The sequence below is a fragment of the Engystomops pustulosus genome, chromosome 1 (assembly GCF_040894005.1).
Source record: "Engystomops pustulosus chromosome 1, aEngPut4.maternal, whole genome shotgun sequence".
Lineage (NCBI taxonomy): Eukaryota > Metazoa > Chordata > Amphibia > Anura > Leptodactylidae > Engystomops > Engystomops pustulosus.
This window is the reverse complement of record NC_092411.1, coordinates 187,981,687-188,005,388: the sequence shown is the minus strand read 5'-3', so window position 1 is coordinate 188,005,388 and position 23,702 is coordinate 187,981,687. Positions and strand designations below refer to the sequence as shown.

Here is a 23,702-nt window from a genome sequence, read left to right as displayed (position 1 = left end):
AATAGACAAAAAAAAAATTACACCACTTAGAATTATTTAACTATATAAAGTTTTGCAACAAAAATGAATAAAAAATTTAATGAAAGTGCAGGCATCTGAAAGTACAAGATATACCATTTCAGTCCCTGTAAAATTCACTTACTTTGAAATCAAAAGTGTAATTGGTGTAAGGCATTAAGTTGTTTTCATAGGCGCTTCTCAGCTGGAAGCCATGGGTAATTCTTCCATCAGGGGTACTATTCTTTCCATTGCAGTTGAAGTTTGAGAGACACTCATTGTAGCGAAGCTCCTTAAAGTCCTTATGATTGTCAGCTACTCCTCCATTCGTTAGATACTCCACCACACCTAAAACAGATTAAAAAAAGGTTTACCCCCCTTAAGGATGCAGGGTTTTTAGCTCATTTCTCACTCTCCACCTTCAAATATCCATAACGTTCATTTTTCTGTGCACAAAGCTGTGTGAGGGCTTATTTTGTGCGTAACATGTGTTATTTATTATTCCATGCAATGTACTGGGAAGCTGGAAATAAATTCCAACTGGAAAAATGTAAAAAAAAAAAAAAAAAAAAAAACAACCGGTGAGCCCTCTTCATATACCCACACCTACTGTAGAGCTACGGCGCAGAGCGTTAAGGGCTTAACAGTAACAAAGAACAGTTTCCCAATTACAATCTATTAAAACAAAACAAAGGGAGATCACTCTCAGATCACTATATCCATCAGTCAAGTGTCAGACAAGAATTTTTACCTGAATCTGGCAAGGAATTCAGATCAGCACACAACACAAAGGGGATTGAGTTGGGATCAGGTGCAGGGCTGCCAGGTCTGCTTGCTGCCTTCTCAATAATGCTTTTAAGTTCAGAGACAAACATCATAGTTTGAATAAGCTTGACGTCAGAATATTCTGGGTCCCAATGCATGTGGGCATTAGCTACCATGAGAAGTTGTTTATCAACTGAATGATTCGACCGCATGCCTGAAAAAAAAAAAAGAAAATTATAATCCATACAGTTGCCAAGAAATTAATGTGCTTTAACAAGGAAACAAGGCTGACAGAGGTTAGAGCCAAATGCCAATTTGTGCCTGTAAAAAAAAAAAAAAAAAAAAAAGTAGTACAAGGTTTAGCCCATACTGCAAACTTAAAGGGGTATTCTGGGAATATAAATGTCCAATACAAAAACCCACAATGCTATAATAAATGACAAATGACAATTAAATTGTCACAATTGGACTGAAAATCCTATTCTTTGAGCACCACATCATTATTGAGAGTGCAGTACCCTTGTTATATACAACGCTATAATAAATGAATACAACCAAACTCAATGCAATCTGTCACAAAATGGATCTTAAATAGTTTGATTTTATGATTTACAAAATTTATGGCCGCAGAGTTATCACCAAGATGGCCGCCACTGAAAACTACAAGTCCCAAGATCCTTTAGTTCTCAGTAACTCCTCCTCCCTCTTATTCCCTGCTCCCAGTGATGATCTAACAGGTTTTTTTGCTCTGTTACCATAGTAATGATGTGTAACTGCCATCACCACAACACTGGCCATACTGGATGCACTGCAACCAACCGACTACAGCCAACCGTAGTGGTGATCATATGACCTGCCCAGGCAGGTGCAGGACATGTGATTTGGACAGGTGACCAGCGGCCATCTTTTGTCCCGTGTATGCTCCGTCCAGAGGAAATCAACGGACCGATTAAAGGGCCAGTAGCATTTTAATTCTTCATTACAATTCATGTCCACAGCATTTTCTGCTAAGGGGAGCAACATTTCAAACAACCAATTACACATTAGCTAATATTTTGAGAAGCCTTTTGTATATGAATGTCGATTCCTCACATTGGTTCAGATTTCCATCACCCAGTACATCTTTGATAAAAAACAACAACAATACCTACCTCCCCCAGGGAGATCTTTGTGGACTTCTAGCAGAACAGAGACCCCGATATTATCCTTTGTCATAACCCTGTTCAGCATAGCTTCTGACCCTTCAGAGTTGGCCATGGCTACTTGGTTGAATTCCACAGTATGTTTTGCCATCAAGGAAAATCTTAAAACAAAAAACCCACATTAAAAACTTAGAAGTAAACAAATTACTCAATATACAGGTGTAAGGTGGTACTGTGCTGTGAAGCCTAGCCCTAGTTACTTTTTCTTTAAAAATATTGCTTTCCTGTTTCCACTTGACCAGAATGGTTATTGTTATTTGTTAAGAGTTGGGATGGGGGTTTTTAAAGGTTGTAGCCTTCATGCAGAATTCTTCATTAATGGCAAATATTTAGATAATGATGTAAGTTATCTGTAATGTACCTCAACTAATGCTTGATTTGCAATGCCGTTCTGTTTTCTGCATGTGTCAAAGCGATAAAAATAAATAAATGCCATCTTCTACCCAATTAATGTGGTTATTGCATCATAATGGTGATAAGCCTTTTTTACTGTAAATGTATCACTTAAACATGCCCCCATGTATGTGGGAGTTGGAGGTTTGGATTACCAACTCCACAGCCCCGAATGTGCATAAAAAAAAAGTGTAACACCAAACCTATACAGCACTAGTTGTTCCCCTGGTTTTAGCACCACATTAATGCACAATTTTTGCAAAATTGCTTGCAGCATATACATAGAAAAAAAAATAAATTTGCTTAGAATTTGTAAGTTTGACAGGTGCTGCTTTCTGTGTTATAGTTCCTCATGCCACAAACTGTTATTTGACCAAAAAAAATAAGGACCAATAATTTGTTATGTCTAAATGCCATAGATAAATGGTTGCTTCACTATATTCTGTATTTTCTGCATACATCAGCAAATACACATTTTATTTTTCTGAGGGTCAAGTTTATGTTTATAACTTTGGAAACTGTTCAGTCATGTGTTTGCCATGAAATTTTATTGGGCGTCAAAAATTGCATAAAAGTAGCTTTTTGGACTTTATAAAGGAAATCCTAAAGTTGTTGGATCTCTTCTCTATACAAGTACCCAATCTGGCAAAATAAATTATGCTGTTAATTTTTTTCTTCCTAGGCATCACCAATTTACTCAGGATATAGAACCGTGTCCCCCCCACTACCAGTTGACATGGTCAGCCATGCACTAGTTAAAAGGTCACAAGTATTTTGTAGCATACAACAGACACCTGTAAGAAAAGTCAACACAACTCACTTTTCTGTTCTGAAAAATATTGCACAACCATCCACGTGCTTCTTCTCTTGTTCTGACATTATTTTGGCACGTGACTTTGGAGAAAAGAAACCATCATATCCTCGTTCTTTTAATGCTGGCAGGAAAAGGGCGAAGTATTGCTCTGTTTCTACTTCCTAAAAAAACAAAATATGTCATTAGTCACTTTGTTGTTAAACTATTGCATAAAGCACAAGAGAATACAAGAGATCTTGCAACAGAAAAAAAATGCTCTAACACAGTAACAAGCATTCCAGTGCATTCTGAAATTAGACATTGACTTTTTTACAGCTTTTTACCACCCAAAGTTTGGGTTCCCACAGACCGTCATGGTCAGTCCATAAAACTGGATACTGCCGGGGATTGACTTCTAATGTATTATTACTATGTTGTCCCGACCACCACTCTAAAAAGCGCTGTATCAATCATTTCCATCATATGACACGACTGATCTGCAGGCAGGCAGGCTTCCTAGCAATTTGTAACTTAGGGCTTATTTTTGGAGAAACATTGTATGTTAAGAGATTGGGTCTGGTATCAAATAGAGAATGCTCTGTATAGTGTGAACACGCTTCTACCCAAACACCCACGATGTGCACCACCAGAGGATTAAAGTGTATACGAAGGGGGGTTTTTGGGGAAGAGGGAAAAGTTGTGAGGGTATCACTTTAACCCCTTAACGACTTGGCCTTTTTTAGTTTTTTCACTTCCATTTTTCACTCACCAACTTCAAAAATCTATAACTTATTTTTCCACATAAAGAGCTGTGTTATGGCTTATTTTCTGCGTAACAAATTGCACTTCATAGTGACGGTATTTAACCCCTTCCCGACATTTGACGTACTATTACTGCATGGCGGGAGGTGCGTTCCCGCAATATGCAGTAATAGTACGTCAAACTTCTGGCCCCGGCTCCTGAATGGAGCCGGGGCCAGAAGCTGCGGGTGTCGGCTATATATTATAGCCGACACCCTCCTCTAACACCCGCGATCGGAGATTTCTCCGATCGCGGGTGTTAACCCCTAACACGCCACGGTCGCGCTGACCGCAGCGTGCTAGGGGCATTTAACTGGATTCGGACCCCCCCGCGGCGCTTACCGGGGGGGGTCCCGCTGCTCTGATCGCAGCCCCGGGACTGCCGGTGCCCGGGGCTGCGCGATCTTCTTCCGGGTGCCGGGTCCGTGCCTCCTGGCAGGACCCGGCTGTGACACACTGAGCATGCGCAGCATGCTCAGTGTTTCACATAATACAGTGTAATACATCTGTATTAGGGGAAGAATAGCTTGAACAAGTGATCAGTGGATCACTTGTTCAAGCTAACCTGTAAAAGTAAAAAAAAAAAAAAAAAGTTAAAAACAGTGAATAAACACAATTTTTAATAAAAATAATTAAATAGAGTTAAGTTCCCTAAACACAAACATTCCCTATACACATCTAATAAAGTAAAAACACCTGAAAATCACCAAAACCCCCCACATATTTGGTATCGCCGCGTCCGTAACAATCTGTACAATAAGTAAGAAACATTATTGGACCCGTACGGTGAACGCCGTAAAAACAAAACCCGAAAAACTCGCCGAAAATATAAATTTTCATAAAATCCCTTCACAAAAATGTTCTAAAAAGTGATCAAAAAAAGTTATGTGCCCCAAAATGGTACCAATTGAAAGAACAACTCAACACTTAAAAAATAAGCCCTAAACTAGCTCTGTCAACCAAAAAATATTAAGGTTAAGTTCCCAAAAAGATGGCGATGCAGAAACAAATGAGATTTCCTCTATATTAGTTTTTCTCCAGTAATTGTAAAAATAAATGAAAAACTATATAAATGAGGTAACACCGTAATCGTAGTGATCTATAGAATGAAAATATTATAGTATTTTTAGTGTATGGTGTACGACCCCCAAAATATACAAAAAAAAAAAGAAACCCCAAATTGACAATTTTCTTTTCCTCCATACATTAAAGAGTTAATAAAATCTCATCAAAAAGCTACAGACCCACTTAAATGAAGTATTTGTAAAGTGCATCTCATGTCGCAAAAAATAAGCCCTTATATGTCCAAATTGCCAAAAAAATAAAGATTGTATAGCCAATAAAAAGTGACAATGCATAATCTGCTCCGAATGGCGCGGCTCCCCTTCGGTGCCCTGGCGAGTGCCCATACAGCAGGTTACCGCCACATATGGGGTATTGTTATACGCGGGAGAGATTGGGGATCAAATTTTGAGGAGCGTTTTGGAATTTTATCCACTGAGAATTTGTACATTTTATGAAAAACACATACATTTAGCCAAATAAAATGTAATTTCGAAATTGCATCCGATTTAGTTTTAACCCCTGTAAACCAATTAAAGGGTTAACAAACTTCATAAAAGTTGTTTTACGTACGTTGAGGGGTGTAGTTTCTATAATGGGGTAATTTATGGGGTTTACTTTTATTTAGGCCTCTCAAAGTGACTTGAAACCTGAGCAGGTCCCTCAATAATAGGATTTTGCTTTTATTATGAAAATGTGAAAAATTGCACCTAACGTTCAAAGCCCCATAACATCTTACAAAAATAAGAGTATGCATAAAAAACCACGGAGGTATAAAGTAGACATTCGGTGAATGTTAGTTATTACGTTTTTTGGTGTTATGACTCATGTGTGGAAAAAGTAGAAAACTTAGAATTTCGAAAATTGCTAATTTTTCCAAATATCTGATTTTCTCATAAAGAAATGCAAAACATACCACCAAAATTTTTTAACTAACATGAAGTACAAAGTGTCACGAGAAAACAATTTCAAAATCACTTGGATATGTTAAAGCGTTCCAAAGTTATAACCATTTATAGTGTCAGAGGGCAGATTTGAAAAAAATGGGCCGTGTCAGGAAGGTGAAAAGTGGCTTCGGCGTTAAGGGGTTAATATTCTATGGCGTGTACTGGGAAGCGGGAAAAAAAAAATTCCAAATGCAGTGAAAAACCACATTTGTGACGTTTTCTTGTGGGCTTGGATTTTACAGCTTTCACTCTGTGTCCCAAATGACATGTCTACTTTATTCTTTGGGTCGGTACGATCACGTGGATACCAAATTTGTATAGGTTTTATAATGTTTTCATACATTTAAAAAAATTTAAACCTCCTGTACAAAATATTTTTTTATTTTGCCATCTTCTGGGGCCAATAACTTTTTCATACTTTGGTGTACGGAGCTGTGGATAGTGTCATTTTTTGCGAATTTTGATGGCGTTTTCATTACTATAATTTTTGGGACTGTGCGACCTTTTGATCACTTTTTATACATTTTTTTTATATTTTTCAAAATGGCAAAAAAATGCCATTTTCGACTTTGGATGCTATTTTCCGTTACGGGGTTAAACGTAGTGAAAAAACATCATATTTTGATAGATCGGGCATTTTCGGACGCGGCGATACCTAATGTGTTTATGATTTTTACTGTTTATTTTTATATCAGTTCTAGGGAAAGGGGGGTGATTTGAATTTTTTAGTTTTTTTTTAAACTTTTTTTTATTTTTACTTTTACTATTTTTCAGACTCCCTAGGGTACTCTAACCCTAGGTAGTCTGATCGATCCTATCATATACTGCCATACTGCAATATGGCAGTATATGGGGATTTTACTCCTCATTCATTACAATGTGCAATTAGCACATTGTAATGCATGGGTTAAAACGAAGTAGCCTCGGGTATTCGGAACACCCGAGGTTACCATGGCGACGGATCTCCGCTCCCCGTGACGTCATCGGGGAGCAGCGATCCACGACAAGATGGCGGCGCCATCTCTTTGAAGCCGCCAGCAGCGATCGGTGCCTGCGAGCCCTCTCCATGCACCGGGAACCCGGCGCGCGTCGGGAAGGGGTTAAAATGTAACTTATTTGTTCTTATATTAAAATAACCAAGACTTGTGTGCGTCTACATACACCATGAGGTTCTGTGTGGCAATACAAACCACACTTAATGTCACCGTGGCTATATACTGTAAGCCTGGGACAGTAATACAGGAGGAGGTCCCCAATGGCTGGACAATGAACTCAGACATGTCTTGGACCTCTCCTCATTCACAAGGGACACAATGCAAATCTTGAAGGATCTGGAGGGGATTCATTTAGAACAAGACAAAATTTTAGTTACAGTTGATGTAGAAAGTCTATACCAGCATCGGACAACAAATAGGATGTGATGCAGTCAAATATTTTTTAAAACGGTATGGAGACAAAAGTGCCATGAGACAAGAGTTCATACTGGAGGCGCTATTCTTTGTCCTCCGGCGCAATTTAATTATTATTCTTCCTCCAGACCCAGAGAACGGCCAAGGGCGCAGCGTGTGCGCCCACATTCACCAATCTGTTCCTTGGGTGGTGGGAGGAAGAGCGGGTTTTTTGTGACGGACTTTATGAGTATACACAATGCATCATGCTATGGAAAAGATACATAGATGATGTAGTGTTCATTTGGAAGGGTCCGGAAGAACTTCTTACAGAATTCATCTCCCGTCTTAATACCAATGACTATAACATTAGACTTACTCTTTCATATAGCAGGACATCAATTCCCTTCCTAGATATCACCATTGAGGTAGAGAAAGTTGGTTCAGTCCAAACCAACATCTATCAGAAGGAAAGGGCAACCAATAGCCTTCTCCATGCCACCAGTGCGCATCTCTCACGTACTATTAATGGAATACCTAAGGGAGAGTTTCTAAGGCTGCGGAGGAACTGCTCCACTCTAGCAAGATTTAAGGAGGGAGCGATTCTACTTAAATAGAGACTCCGCCAGAGACATTACTCAGGACGCTTGATCAAAAGAGCTTATAATGTCGCGCTCCACACTGATAGAACAGCTCTTCTGCAGGTCAAAACAAAAACTGTGGATACTCAGATCACATTCATCACAACCTTGCATGACAAATGGGAAGAGATGAACCGGATTTTGAACCGCCACTGGGAGATCCTCTCCTTGGACCCAGACCTGGCTCAAATTGTGGGCAATAGGGTCTCAAGCGGATAGAAAGGGTCGCTCAATAGGCAATGCATTGGTATTAAGCCACTTTACAAAGAGTAAGGAACAACAAATTTGCAGGCTTCTACCCCTGTGGGGTATGCAAAGCATGCCAAGTTCTTGTGAAAACCAAATTCTTTGAAGATAAGGATGGCCTCAAATATGAGATCAAGGAACACATTACCTGCTCTACGCCTGCAGTGGTCTATGCTCTTCAGTGCCCATGTGGCCTGAGATATGTATGGAAAACCATCCGTGAGATGAGAATCAGAATAAGGGAACATCTTAGTTCCATCAGAAATTATGATAAAACACAGGCAAAAGCCTTGAATAAACCTTTTCAACTGACCCCAATCGCTGAGCACTTCAAGAAAATGCATAACTGTAATCCCAGAGGATGGGCCATCACCCATGTTACCCTAGGGATCAGAGGGGGTGACCTGGACACTCTGCTCCTTCAAACGGAGAGCCTTAAACCCAATGGCCTTAATGATAATTTTGGCTTTGGCTGTTTTTTCTAAAATGCCTCTTTCTCCACTGATATTTAAACGGATCTGCTTGTGGTACCCCACAATAAAAGTACATTAAATATCCACTTCAAGAATTTTGGGAAGATTTTCCTTGGCTCTGTTCATGGGAATAATGCTTATAACAAGGCTACTATACTGTTAACCCCTTAACGCTCTGCGCCGTAGCTCTACGGCGCAGAGGTATAAGGGATGTATGAAGAGGGCTCACGGGCTGAGTCCTCTTCATACAAAGGTGGGGGTTTTTGCATTTTGCACAAAACCCCCACCGCTAATAACCGCGGTCGGTGCTTGCACCGATCGCGGCTATTAACCCCCTAAACGCCGCCGGCGCGTGGGCGCCGCCATCTTTTTTTCGATCGCCACGCCCCCGAACGTCATCGGGGGGCGGCGATCAGTTGCCATGGTAGCCTCGTGTCTTCTTTTGACACGAGGCTATCTGGCAGCTGCATATTCGTTACAATGAGCCAGTGGCTCATTGTAATGAATGTGCTGCAAAAATGCCATATATTGCAATACAGAAGTATTGCAGTATATGGTAGCAGCGATCTGACTATCTAGGGTTAATGTACCCTAGATGGTCTAAAAGATAGTGAAAAAAAAAAAGAAAAAAAAAGTTTAAAAAATAAAAAAAATTAATAAAATATTAAAAGTTCAAATCACCCCCCTTTCCCTAGAACGGATATAAAACATAACAAACAGTAAAAATCACAGACATATTAGGTATCGCCGCGTCCCAAAATGCCCGATCTATCAAAATATAAAAACGGTTACGGCCGGCGGTGACCTCCGAGGCGGGAAATGGCGCCCAAATGTCCGAAATGCGACTTTTACACCTTTTTACATAACATAAAAAATGAAATAAAAAATGATCAAAATGTCGCACAGACCTCAAAATGGTAGCAATGAAAACATCGCCTCATTTCGCAAAAAATGACCCCTCACACATCTCCGTGCGCCAAAGTATGAAAAAGTTATTAGCGTCAGAAGATGGCAAAAAATTTTTTTTCTTTTTTGTACACATTCGTTTAATTTTTGAAAATGTATTAAAACACAATAAAACCTGTATAAATTTGGTATCACCGCGATCGCACCGAACCAAAGAATAAAGTAGGCGTGTTATTTGGAGCGAAGAGTGAAAGTCGTAAAAACTGAGCCCACAAGAACGTGACGCACGTGCGTTTTTTTTTCAATTTTTCCACATTTGGAATTTTTTTTCAGCTTTGCAGTACATGGCATGTTAAAATAAATAACATTACGGGAAAGTAAAATTTGTTACGCACAAAATAAGCCCTCACACAGGTCTGTACACGGAAAAATGAAAAAGTTATGGATTTTTGAAGTTGGAGAGCGAGAAATGAGGCGAAAAACCCTCCGTCCTTAAGGGGTTAAACACAGTACATTTGAACATGTCACTACAAGTACACTAAAAGAAGCCATGTGTATTTTTTAGCTTTAACATAATTGATGTGAGGATATATTACCTCGTATCCCATATTTGTTACAAGGTATGAAGTCGTTACACGATCCAGAACATAAATAACAATATTCTAACATTTACAAAGCTCTTTAACCCCTTAAGGACGCAGCCATTTTGTAGCTTAAGGCTCAGCCCGATTTTTTGGATTCTGACCTGCTTCGCTTTATATGGTTATAACTTTTGAACACTTTTACTTATCAAAACGATTCTGAGATTGTTTTTTCCCCACATGTTGTACTTCATTTTAGTAGTAAATTTTGGCTCATAAGTCTTGCGTTTATTTACAAAAAAGAAAATATGATAAATTTTTTGAAAAATTTGCCATTTTCGAAATTCAAAAATCACCGCGTTTTCAGGCAGATAGATTTACCACCTAAATAAGTTGCTGAATAACATTTCCCATTTGTCTACTTTACATTTTCATAATTTCTGAAATGTTTGGATAATTTATTTTGATGTCACGCGGCTTACAAATAGAATATCGCTTTTCCGGATTTTCAGAATTGACTATTTTGGGGATAAATACAGTTTTGAATGAAATTTTACATATTTATCATCAAAACCCCCTATATAACCAACCCATTTTCTAATCTGCACCCCTCAAGCTATCAGAAACAGCTTTTACGAAGATTGTTAACCCCTTGAGATCTTCATAGTAATTTAATCAAAAAGGAGTTGAAGTTTAGAATGGTCATATTGTTCCCTTATACGTTCCAAAATATAAAAAGAGAAAACCCACCATACAATTTGTTCTGCAATTTCTCCTGAGTACAAAGACCCCCCACATGTGGCTGTTACTTGTTTTATGGGGGCACAGCGAGGTGCAGAAGGGAAGGAGGGCGCTGCAGCTGCCAGGATATTAGTTTCCTCATTGGCCCCTTTTGTAGGCTATAAAAATTTTTTCGTTATTGGGGCCATGTGATGCCATTTTTTTTTTTTGCGGGATGAGATGCTTTTTCCATTGTTACCATTTTGGGGTTGGTATCACCCATTGTTGAAAATTTAGGAACTTTTGAGGGCAGGAGTAGAAAAGCATCAATTCTGTACTGGATTTTTTTTTTTTGTTTTCAATAATTTTTATTGAGTTTAAGGCAATAAGACATTTTAAAACATGAAATTTTGTTTGTCAGTTATGTAGCAACATAGAAACATTTTTCATAAAGTACACAATATGTATATTCTTATAGTTAGCTTAAAATAGCCCAGCAAAGATCTCTGGGGGGAATGGAAGGAAGAAAGGGAGGGGGGGGGGGGAGATTGGGTACCCCTGGCCTGGGATGAGAGTCCGAAAAAGGACCTAATATACCAGAAACACTACTCATTCAGTAGAGGAATATGTGATCTAGTCTTGCCAAATTTTTTTAAAAATCGCTTCTTTATCATGTAACATACTGAATAACTTATCGCTAATCATAATCCAATTTAGCTTAGATTTTACCAAGTGTAATGGAACAACAGCTTTTTTTCCCACGAAGTTGCTATTGCGATCTTAGCTGCTAATTTTTTACTTTTTTTTTTGGTGTTCACCGTATAGACTAATAATCATGTTATCTTTATTCTATGGGTTGATACGATTACGGGGATACCAGACATGAATATATTTTCTTACGTTTTACTAAATTTGTCAAACAAAACCCTAATGTGGGGAAAAAAAATCTATCATTTATGTATTGCCGACTTCCAAGTGGCATAACATTGTTACTTTTTTGGCTACGGAGCTGGTTGATGGCTGTTTTTTGCGGGACATGTTGTACTTTGCACCAGTATCATGTCGGAGTACATATGGTTTTTTGATCACATTTTATAGCATTTTTTGTGGGATTGAATAGCTAAAAATCATAATTTTTGGAAGGTTTATAGCAGTTTTTTTTTACGGCGTTTATCGTGGGGGTTCAATAATGATTTACTTTTATTCTACGGGTTGTTACGGACGCGGTGATACTATATATGTGGGGTTTGTGTTATGATTTAGACGTTTTTTTGAGTTATGTGTCTCTTTATATGTTTTGGGGCATTTTTAGTGATGACTTTTTTTTACTTTTTCACTTTTATACCATGGGACATGAACAAGCAATCATCAGATTGCTTGTTCATGATAATATTCTGCAATACTGATGTTTTGCAGATTATCAGTGTCAGCCTATACACTTGCATAGGCTGGCACTGTGCCAGTAAGATGACGTCACAGACGCCATCTTACCGGCAATTCTTGCAAGTAACTCTGGGGTCCAGATCGGACCCCAGAGTTGCTATAGCAACGATCGGCGCCCCCCGAAAACGGTTCGGGGGGGGGGCAAGACCCCCCAGATGCACGTTAGATGCCGCGGCCGGCATTTAACGGGTTAAGCACCCGCGATCGGAGACAACTCCTATCGCGGGTGTTACACTGGGGTGCCGGCTATCAGTCACAGCCGGCACCCAGTCTTTCCTGATGCTGGTTCGGCTCAGATCTTGAGCCAAACCGGCATTAGCTCAGCGTCCGATATATTGGACGCTGAGCGTTAAGAGGTTAAACTCTGGTTTCATTGTTTACTATTACCATACCAATGGTGCCTTCTGATTGGACAATTAACCTATCATATAAATAGTAAATATATATATAAATATCATAAATAGTTCTTAGATCTCACAAGCAACGTGCAATCAACAGACTCAAAGTTAGTCTGACCAAAAAGCACACTATTTGAACGGATAGTTGTCTTTTATACACATATTAGAATAGGCGTACACCACACGTAGTGTTAACAATGGCATGTACTGAACTAACCTTACCTGAAAATATATTAGTTTACTTCCAGTGTGCTGTTACACAGTGCATCAGGAATATTTAGTCATTCTAAAATACCCCCCTTATGTTGACACAGGTGGGTTGCTAGATGCTTTAATGTTAAGATTGTAAACTTGTGTTTGCACCATTTCATAATACACTTTATACAAAGACACCTTTGATTTCTTTGTAGGTTTGAAGGTCTGTTAGCTAATAATATCTTAAAATGCTGACTAAGAATAACTTACTTGAACTATAATTTATAGGGTATCCTTATCAAGATTATAAGCTGTGGCACATAGAAATTGTTCTGATGTCATTTTAAATAGCAGAAGCTACCATAATTGTGCTTCTAGATGCAAAAGATACAGCCATTACGGTTAATGACCTGTCACAATTTTAACCCTCCCACCAGTAATACTTGCTGACAAAGGGTTAAAAGTCTTCCCCATATCAGCTAAAACTATCATGGGTGGGAGGAATAATGAAAAGAGACAGAAACAGGCTGCTGCAGCTACTGCCCCCAGGCTGGCTTTTGATGCGCTTTCAAAATTCTAACAAAGACAGATAAGTGAAGGATCCTAGACCTTGGCAAATCCTGCTATTAGACTAAAACAGATCGCACATATTATTCCACCTGACCTAATTGACCAAGTGCTTTTCAGTAAGCCAATTGCTTGCACAATCCTGGCCTCCTGTGGAAGTAAGGAGTATAGCACGAAGAGCTGAAACTGACCACATTGAATTTTGCTGAAGCTTACCTGAAGGCTGATGATATCTGCATCACAGCTGACTATCTCTTCCATGATACCTTTCTTCCGATACTCCCAATTTAATGCCCAGGAAGGGCAATAGCCATAAAGCTGCCGAGTAGCATATTTATCACAAAGAACATTGTAGCACATAACTGTGAAGGAAACTGGAAAATAAATGTATACATTGACTATTAGTGTGTTTCACTTAAGCTTTCAATATTTTTCCATCTTGTTTACATGCTCACACAGTTTAGGCTTTAAAGTTCTACAGAATACAAATACCCAAATAACTACATCAATGGAATTCCTTATTTGTGAGCAAAATAAATGTGTTATGATAAAGTTATGAATTTACAAACCTTAATGTACAAAATACTGTACCGCAGCATACAATACATACATTTTAAACAACCCATAAAAAAAAAAAAAAAAAAAAAAGTTTAAAAAAACTACACACACCCACCAACAGTGGGTAGTAACGAGTGAGACATTGAACAGAAGACATGCAGGACCATATGTTAAATTCAAATCCAACAGCATTGCCATTTTATAATTCATTAAACATATGATTATGGTCTAATCCTGTATTTAATTATGCTGAACACAAAGGGAATCATAGCTATAAGCAGGTCAGGCCATTGACCATTAAATATCAGACTTCAGTTCACAAGGACCCATGAAGGATTACAAACTGAAGCAACAAAGCCACAAAACTAACCGGAACCTAGACCTCTTGGCCAAAAGCAAACAACACCACCATATTTAAAGGGGTTGTGATCATGAAGTCTTGGCTACTTGACCCACAAATCCTGGGGAGCACAAGCTCCCCATTTCTGCTTCAGAATTCTGGGTCTAGTCTGTCCTTTAACCCAACCTGCATATTCCATAGAAGTCAAGTCAATGGAGCACATGACAGTTCTATTTTGCACTTCTATAGGATTTCAAAATTGGCACACAGCATGGCCCAAAACCCAAGAGTGCCTATGCCAAGGAGCAGATAAGCTGAGGATCTTGCGATGTCCTGTTCTGCCGATTGTGGAGTGTCAAACAACAGAGATCCACCACAATCATATTTATCCCCCATCCCCTTTAAGCAATTTGGGTAAATCATGTTTGTCCTGTACTTCCAACAGCTGAGTGTTCATTCACATGCGGTATGCCCGCTGTGTCTGGGGGAGAGAAGGAGGTGGCCCCTCCTCCCTTTATAGGAAACAGCGGTGCACGGCCGCACACTCCCAGAAAGCTAGAGCATGCTTTATCTTTTTGCGGAGCGGGGCACGGAACGATGCCACACGTGTGGCACCGGGCCACCATTGCATTTTATGGGGACATATGCAACCGCGTGTATGTCCCCATGTGAATGAGCCCTGAGATAAAAGGACCCTGACAATGTGCAATGACCATTTCTTTTTACAGACCAACTTTGAATAGTCTAATTGGAGAACTGAAACAAAGGAAATATACTCTGGGTAAGGAAAGAGTTAATCCTTAACCTCCTCGTCCTCATCCCTATGCCATGCACAGAATTTCAGATACAGTGCTTACTACAACTATCTGTATCAACAGGACAGCCTATAAAATATGCTATTCGTTTTTCCTTTATCGGCCACAGAAACCATGCCTCTTGCTACCTTGTAAGGCTACAGTCACACATGTATGGGGGACGTATATACTGCCGATATACGTCCCCATACATCAATGGGCTCACGGCCCTGTACGGCACCGTACTGCTCCGTAGAAGATAGGACATGTCATTTCTTTCTATGGCACCATGCACTGTATATGCCTATGGATATAGGCTGGGGTAAGCTGCGCTCATCCCCTGCACCAATGTATGTCCGCCAAGCTATGGTACAGCAGGCATACATCGTGTGCATGTAGCCCAAGGTAGTAAGACTTTCAGGAAGCCTAATGACATGTGGGATTAAAGCCAAACAAGTATATTCCAACAGACTCTCCATAAGGAGAACATACTCACTGTTTCAGTCTACTCCACACATCACACTTCCCCACTACGAGCCATGTGCATATAGGGGGGTTGGACAGAGTAGGCCCTTAAAGCGCATCTGTAACCTGTATTACAAGGGCATGTCTTCAAGTTACAAGCTGCATACATTGCTGTTGGGTGTTGTGTGGCAGTAGTAAAGGACCTCCGTTAGGGGAAAAGCAGGTTATGGCACATTCATTTTCTGGGGCATACACCAAATAGTGCAAGCAATCCAAGTTGCCGTTCAAGAACACAAGCCACCAATGAACATTACAAGATCTATTTTCCCTGTCAAGTCTGTACAGATAAGGTTCTTTGAGGTCTGGTAATACTGCTAATGAGAAGATTACAAACTTTAATTTGTATTCTGTAATCAGTCTTTGAAAGGAAAGAAAGCTTAAAGCCCACAGCACTAATCGTTTCTTTTACAGCACATACTACTTGGCATGTTCAGAGATAAATGTCATTCCTGTCATTTACAGACCCTTACATAAGACAGCTTTCAGAAGCTGCCAAGTACACAAGACTTTGTAAATTGAGCCCACAGAGTATGTAATTGAAAACAAACTTGAGTTATGAAGGTATCACAGACAACCTGAAGAATCTTGGGTGGTTGTTTTGGGAAAGAAAAAAATTTTTTCTTCACTTAATCACCAGTGACCTACTATCCCATTTGGGGTAACTACCACGGAGTCGAAACGTCGCCGTTTTTGTTGCCGATTATGGAATATAGAAACACCACTATTTTTTTCAATACAATTTGGAGTGCTGCCCGCTATCTTATATGTATTGCTGAGGGACTTCAGGTCCAGTCCCAGGAGGCCTGCACCCACTATATCATCGGTTTGTGCTTCTTGGACTTTACTACGGAGTAAAGCCATGTGGGTTGTGAACCACAGAGACGTAATGGATCTGCAGCAGTTATAACCACAGTGGGGTTGTCCAGATATAATATAGAGGCTGAAGGCAGTACGGCACTGATGGCCTCTAATCAGAGCCAGCATTTTTCTATATACCTGGACAACAAAGGTTTAATTTGTTTTAAAATTCACCAACAAACCATTTAAAAGAGGAACCAAGTTAAAAGAATACAAACGGGTATTTCAAAGTATCCATCAACATTTCATAAAATGTACAAAATCCTGCAGTTGTCAGCTGGACACTAAATATGCAGCTTTTGCAGGCCCAAAAGCAGACAGGAAGCCAGGCTCCTGCTACACCAAACAGATATAATGGCAAATTGAGGTGCATATATTGACAGCCTATTCTTTAATCACACAAAAAAAAAAAAAAAACCACACACAACACACACACACTATAGAGTGGGTGGCTACCATCTTACCTGAGCTCTAACAGCCTCATGGCTTCAGACAAATTGTCTGGAAATGAGGCATTGAGGTGTATGGAGAACTTTCTAGGCATACTCTGCCGATAATCAGCATCGATGACCAAGAATCCTAATGGATTCGAAACGTGTCAGAGCCTGGGCATTGTAATGCTTTTAACTTTAAATAAATTTTGGACTTTTATCGATCTGTGGAAACTACATCGCTGGAGTTTCTACCTTTTTTCTTAAATTTTATGCATTAACACAAGGGCAACTTTTGAATAGTATTTAACATTTAAGCTTTTTTTGTGCTATACAGTTTCACAAACAAGCATAAAAATACTGAACAGAATACCTGAGGGGAGAATTTGGTCTCGTTCTTTTAAAGTAATCCACGGCCTCTGAGGAAGCTGTTCAGGATGAACTGGAAAAGCAAATGACAAAGAAAACACTCATTTAATTTTCACTAAATATTCAGCTTACAAAATACAAAAAAAAAATAAATAAATGTTAACCAAATACCAGGACATATACTGGGTCTATATGTGATTAGCAGTTTCCTTTTGGGTTGGCTTTGGTTGTGAGAAAGTGGCAGGAGGTACTTGCCTAATGCTGTATACAGTGCATGCAAGCACAGCAGTTAATCCCCTGCTATAGGCTACCAATACTCCTGAAGGGCGAGGACACCTTCCAGTTTAGTATACATCATATATGACCAAGATACCCAAATTAGTTACTGGTCTGTGTAGGCTGGTGTACTGTCCCCTACCCTGTGGGGCAGCAAGACAAACAAGGCCTCATGCACAACTGTGCTTTGATCATGACCTAGCCACACAAACCATGGCTAACTCATGGCTCCATTGCCCTGTGCATCACCACCCCATGAATGTGCCGCTAAAGATCAGACAAGTCCTATTCAGACAGGACAGTTTTTTGTGGCTCCTAACTATCACACATTGCAGGAAATTCTGCATGGTTTTCATACAGATTACAAGATGCCTTTGCTGAAAAAAAAAACAAAAAAAAAAAGCACACTTATTTTCCACACAGCCCCTTAGGCTGAAGGGAAACCATGTTTAAAACCATGTATTCAGATTTTCACTCTGCCATAGTTTTTTTTTTTTATAAAGAAAAAAAAAAAAAAAAAAAAAAGAAACCAAGACATCTTACGGAAATCCACAAGCATGCACAAGAAAAACCATTGTTGGAAATTGTTGCTTAGAAGCCTCACTAGTGCAAGTTATGGTAACAGTGCTGGAGATTTATCAACCTGGCTGCATTCACGCAATGTATGCCAGGCTGTACAGTAGATTACCATAGAGCCCGTTGCACCATATTCCTTTGAAAGATCAGACATGCCCCATCTTGTTATGGAATGGTATGGTATGGTGCTGCACTGCACTGCTCCCATACGGCACCGTGAGGCCATTGCAATGTACGGGGGACATACATACACCATTTATATGTTCCCCATACGTTCGTGTGAATGTGACCCAAAACTAAAAATTGTCTAAAGCCATAATATATTACAGACACTTGCATTCTAAAATGACAAAGTGGTGTGACCTCAGAAAAGGAAGCAATTACTCCAAAACTTTGGGCATTACAGTTTTAGGACTCTGAGGCTAGCCAATAAATCTAGCGTAATTTGGAATGTGTTGCCAATCACAGCTTGTACTTTGACTGTTCGATCCATTTGGTAAAATTTTGTAATAGCTTCCAATTAGTAAAATGATTAACTTAAAGGAAACCTACCACTTGGAATCGTGCTTCTAAGCTACAAATACCGTGCACCAGCTCAGCGGTGCAGGGAATCTACTTCCTATGTAAAGATTAATAAACTTTGCATCCGTTTAAGAAGATAAGGAAGATGAGCACCGGCACCAGCTCACCCTGAGCTGGTGCACTGTATTTGCAGCTTAGAAGCACGATTCCAAGTGGTAGGTTTCCTTTAAGAGGAGTAATAAATAAGAACTTTTATTAGTGGTGAAACACTTGTGCAACAGATTGAGATGAAAAAGATGGGTCATCCCAGTCATGTGCAAGAAATGGAATTCCATAACCAGCACATTCTGCATCTCTCAAGATGCATTACATGATAGTAACATCTAAGATGACAATACTGACAGTTATGGATCATATGTGAGAACAGATTCATTTTTTGGGGAACAAAAGGCTATATCTGGAAGTTTTGTAGGTAAACACCTGCTAGATTGTCAAGCATATAGTTCAGTAGCTTTCTGATTCCATCTGGCTCCTGGTACAGACCAAGAATATCCTGTGATAAAGGATTGCCTAGAGTAGGAGGAAGGGAAAAAAAAAAAATTATCACTTTGAAGAGAAAATTTTAACACATTAATGTAAAAAAAAAAAACCCAAACACCTGGATACAACTTACCTTTTAAACCCAGGGTCTGAAGCCTGAACAGTCGGCCCAGCTCATAAGGTAAAACCCGTAACAGATTGTTATTTAAAAGCAATTCCCTGTGTGAAAGAGAAAGTTTAGTTTGCTGGTGTAGAAGCTGTGGATTAACCCTCACCCTCTGGCAGACATTTCTGGAAATTTTGTTGCATTATTTGCCAGAACAGTTTAGAGATTTAAAAAAAAAAAAAAAAAAAATAAAAAAGTGCACCATACATTTCAGTGATAGATGAACTGTGTAGAGTTCATAGATGCCTCGTTGTCATATATTCACATCTATAAATCACTAACCGAAACAGCCAGAGAAGTAAATTTTAGTTAGCAATTTTAAGACGTCAACCTGCAAAATATAGCAATTAAACTGAAAAGCAAATCTACCACTAAAACTTAATTTTTTGATAGACAACCAAGCAATTTCATTACACTATCAACAGTTGACAGCCCTATGAAAGCATTTGCCAACGATATAAAATGCTCAAATTTCAATCCACTCGTAATTTTTACACAAGATATTTTTTAACCCCTTCTAGCTTCTATAACTTTTTAATGTAAAAGTCTATGGGTGGGGACTCCAGGCAGACACATTATGATCCATTTAGTTCTGTGCGCTGACAATGTGGTTACATTATCAGGGTACAGGGTTTATATACACTTATTTACCTTCTGAACACTACTAGTATGACAAAGATGAGACAGATTGGAATTGAGATTATGAGTTGGATATTACAGTCATCTCTCCTAAATTTCTGCTATTACAAACACACAACTAGATCTGATGTGCCTTCCTCCCCACATAAAGAACTTATCTGCCAGTAGCTCTCCTCAGTCAAACCACTTAGAAGAGCAAGAACTCGTATATACAGTAATATATAGAACAAGTATAAGCAGAGTTTAAGCATAAAAAAAGGAGGGTTGTTAACGGGTGAGTACACCACTTTTCGCGCTGGCGCGTGCTATATACTTACGAGGGGCTGTGATCAATGCATTTCCCACCCTCGGCTTAAACTAAACTAGAATCAATTTTTCTAGGTTTTTTGGGTTAAAATTCTGTGTCTCGGCTTATACCGTATATACTCGAGTATATTACACACACATTTCGTTGTAATGCACAAAGTAAAAAGCTCCTATTCTATTAAAACAATTCTATTAAATTACATGAAAATTCAAAACAATTCTGCTAAAATATGGACAAATAGAGACTAATTGTATGAAAAATTGAGACTATAAATGAACTGAAATGGTAAACCAAATTGGAAAGAAACCCCTATATCTATACTCCAAGCTAGGGCACAGGTCACTTAGATGGGGTTAATGTGTGCCACTGTATGAGCAGTGTAATAACAGAACCTCCCTCAGCTCATAAGAATTTGAGCAAGAATTTGATAACAGGTATAAGGGAGGAGTGGTCTGAAATAAAAACCATTCATGAATGTACGTGTTATTCACATTAAAATGCAATTTTTTGGGCATATTCTCTGAAAACCATGCACAGCCTTTAGGCGTCAGGAAAAGTCTCACATGTACACACACACACACACACACATATACATATACATATATATTTCATTTTTTCATGACGTAAAAGAGTTTGCAAGTGCCTAGAGGGCTATAAATTATAGGGATTCCATACTTAATATCAAAATTATGGGTCCATTCAAGTACCAGGCGAATCAAGGAATAGGACATGGTGTTTTGTAAGGCAAAGATTAAACAGTTATTTAACATAAAAGGGGATGCTTAAAAGAATTATCCCATAATATCCCATCTCAGGTGCCTTTTAATTGTTGTGGAAAAGCCAAATTATGTTTGTCAACTTACCTGAGAGACACAACGTTCCCTAGCTCTGCTGGTAAACTTCTTAGCTTATTTGAAGAGAGGTCCAAATAAACCAGATTGTGGAGCTTGGCAATATCAGGTGGGATACGAGAGAGGTTGTTATCACTGAGGTGCAACACAGTCAAGTGTGTCAATGACCAAAGCGATGTGCTTAAGCTGCGCACCCTCCCTGCACAAGAGAGAATCAAATGAGTCAGGATAGGGAAAAGAAAGATAAACCCACACATATTTTGATACAGTAAAAACAACACATAAGGGCACAGCAATGACAAGTTAATCACCTATTCACTAGAGGGTAGTTTTCTGCAGGCCTGAACACCGACTGCCTCAACGTGCTTTTATAGTTCCATAGAACAAGATGCCATGCATCCATCGCTTCCACAATACCATGGAGCTGAAGGAAGGAGGAGCACAACACATGCATGGCTAGCACGATATTCAGTTGTAGGATCACTCAGGGGCACACACTTACACTGCTCTACGGAAGTGAATGAGACTGTTGAGCTAAGTAATCTGTTACTTCTGGTAGTGCCATAAAAATGCTCAGTCACACCATTCTTTGGTTTACACATCCCTGTTCCCTTGACTAATGGAAGGAATTAATTGATTGTGTCCATGGATTGGCACAATGAAGCTATACATTGCAAAAGTCCTTCCAATAATCTGGGGAGCATTTTTTAACACACAGCTGGCAGCAGTTATGAATGGACTCCTACTTGGGACTAATTCACATGGCGTCACCAATTCTTGGACTAACCAAAATGCCCACAAGGGTGGGGCGGTGGGGGGGGGGGTTAAGCAGGATTACAACCTGAACCTCACAGATTATGAAAGTGGGGATCCTTTAAATGATGGAGCATCAATTGGCTGAAATGGAATCGCTGTTCTAGCCAGTGGGGGTGGGAGCAGTGAAACCACAGATTTAATTGTTATGCCCTATTTAGAAGAAAGAAGGTAACAAACTTTGGACAAAGACTTAGGCTGGTGCCACACGCACTGCTTTGTCTGCGTTTAAAACTCAAACAAAGCCGCGCCTAACGGGGCGGCCCGCGGCATTGGCGTTTCTATGGAAACTCCTGCAATCGGGAACAAGCTGCCGGTGTTTTGCTTTAAATTAACGCAAAACACCGGCGGCTCGTTCCCTTGTTTCCATAGAAACGCCGATGCGATTGGGCCGCGGCCCGCCCCATTAGGCGCGGCTTTGCCTGCGCTTTCAAATGCAGACAAAGCGGTGCGTGTGGCACCGGCCTTATGGTTACTCACCAGAAATTTCCAATTCATCCCAATGAGACTTCTTGCCATTGGCAACCTCTTCTGCCGACATGATGGTATAGATTCTACGAGGATCAGGAGGGTCATATTTTTCTTTGGGCATTACTGTCAGTCTGTAATGTATTTAAAAAAAAAAAAGTAAATACTTCTAAAATTTAGACAATTCCAATCTTTTGTTACTGGAAATTTTTATTGCCTTAATAGCCACAGCAATTTTGACATTTAGAAACAACAAACCCAGACAAATTATATATTTTCTTAAAGCAGACACTCGACCCATTTTAAGAAGTGTATAACGAAATTTAAAGATAAGGCCCCGATGGCAAAAAAGTGTCCAATAGAAAATTATTTAATTCACACCTCCTAAATGTAATATATGAACATGTGTAGAGTTCCTCATAGTCATATGTTCACATGATAAAGACAAATGCAATTGCCAAGCTTTCTAAACATATTGGTTTTAGGGGTGCATTCATTTGGAATTAATACATTTTGCAGGTTAGGACAGTTCTCTCCTGAAATCTAAATTTCACCTAGAAATGTTATGACTTGCACAACCCGCAAAATATAGCAATTAAAATAGGTAAGAGGCACCCCTAAAACCAATATATTTTTTGAAAGCAGACAAGAAATGTCACTTTCATGGTTGAGCCATCGCATTATCAGTGGCTTATAAGAATTTGAGTAAGAATGCCATAAAAAGGTATAAATAAAGGCAGGATATGGCGAAATTCAAACTTTATTCAGATATGTGTGTGGTTTTCATGTTACATGCAACTTTAGGACAAGTTCTAGGTCATGGTGTTAATGGGAACCGTTCACCAAGGACCTCATTTTCACCAAAGACAGGTTGCAGGACTTCAATTCAGCTGCATTGCATGCTTTAAGCATTTGCATTACATATAAGTGGGTTTTAACTACGCCAGCCTGGCTTCCTGACAGAATTATCTGCTTAGACCTGGGGCTGATTTTGCTTTGGATGCAAAAAAACCCACATGTGACTTGCCTATGCTGCCTACTCCTCAGCCCCCACTGGAACAAAGCACAGTGTAGCGAGCCGACAGCAGAGGGGGAGGGAGAAGCTGTACAGGAGCACAAAGGTGGGGGCTGAGGTGAGGAGTGATGTCAGA

General features: G+C 39.5%; 1 protein-coding gene across 2 annotated transcripts in view; it reads right to left on the bottom strand.

The window, feature by feature from the left end:
• CNOT6L (CCR4-NOT transcription complex subunit 6 like) overlaps positions 1-23,702 on the bottom strand; it is a 39,537-nt gene that overhangs the window by 3,206 nt on the left and 12,629 nt on the right. For both annotated transcript variants that reach the window (XM_072115592.1, XM_072115601.1), the window contains 10 exons: positions 22,564-22,685; positions 21,283-21,469; positions 19,441-19,526; positions 19,248-19,337; positions 17,398-17,466; positions 13,735-13,892; positions 3,178-3,332; positions 1,914-2,065; positions 749-976; positions 143-345 (listed from right to left, as the gene is read on the bottom strand). In XM_072115592.1, coding sequence (XP_071971693.1) covers positions 143-345; positions 749-976; positions 1,914-2,065; positions 3,178-3,332; positions 13,735-13,892; positions 17,398-17,466; positions 19,248-19,337; positions 19,441-19,526; positions 21,283-21,469; positions 22,564-22,675 — 1,440 coding nt within the window. In that variant the 5' untranslated portion in view covers positions 22,676-22,685. The remainder of the gene's footprint in view (positions 1-142; positions 346-748; positions 977-1,913; positions 2,066-3,177; positions 3,333-13,734; positions 13,893-17,397; positions 17,467-19,247; positions 19,338-19,440; positions 19,527-21,282; positions 21,470-22,563; positions 22,686-23,702) is intronic.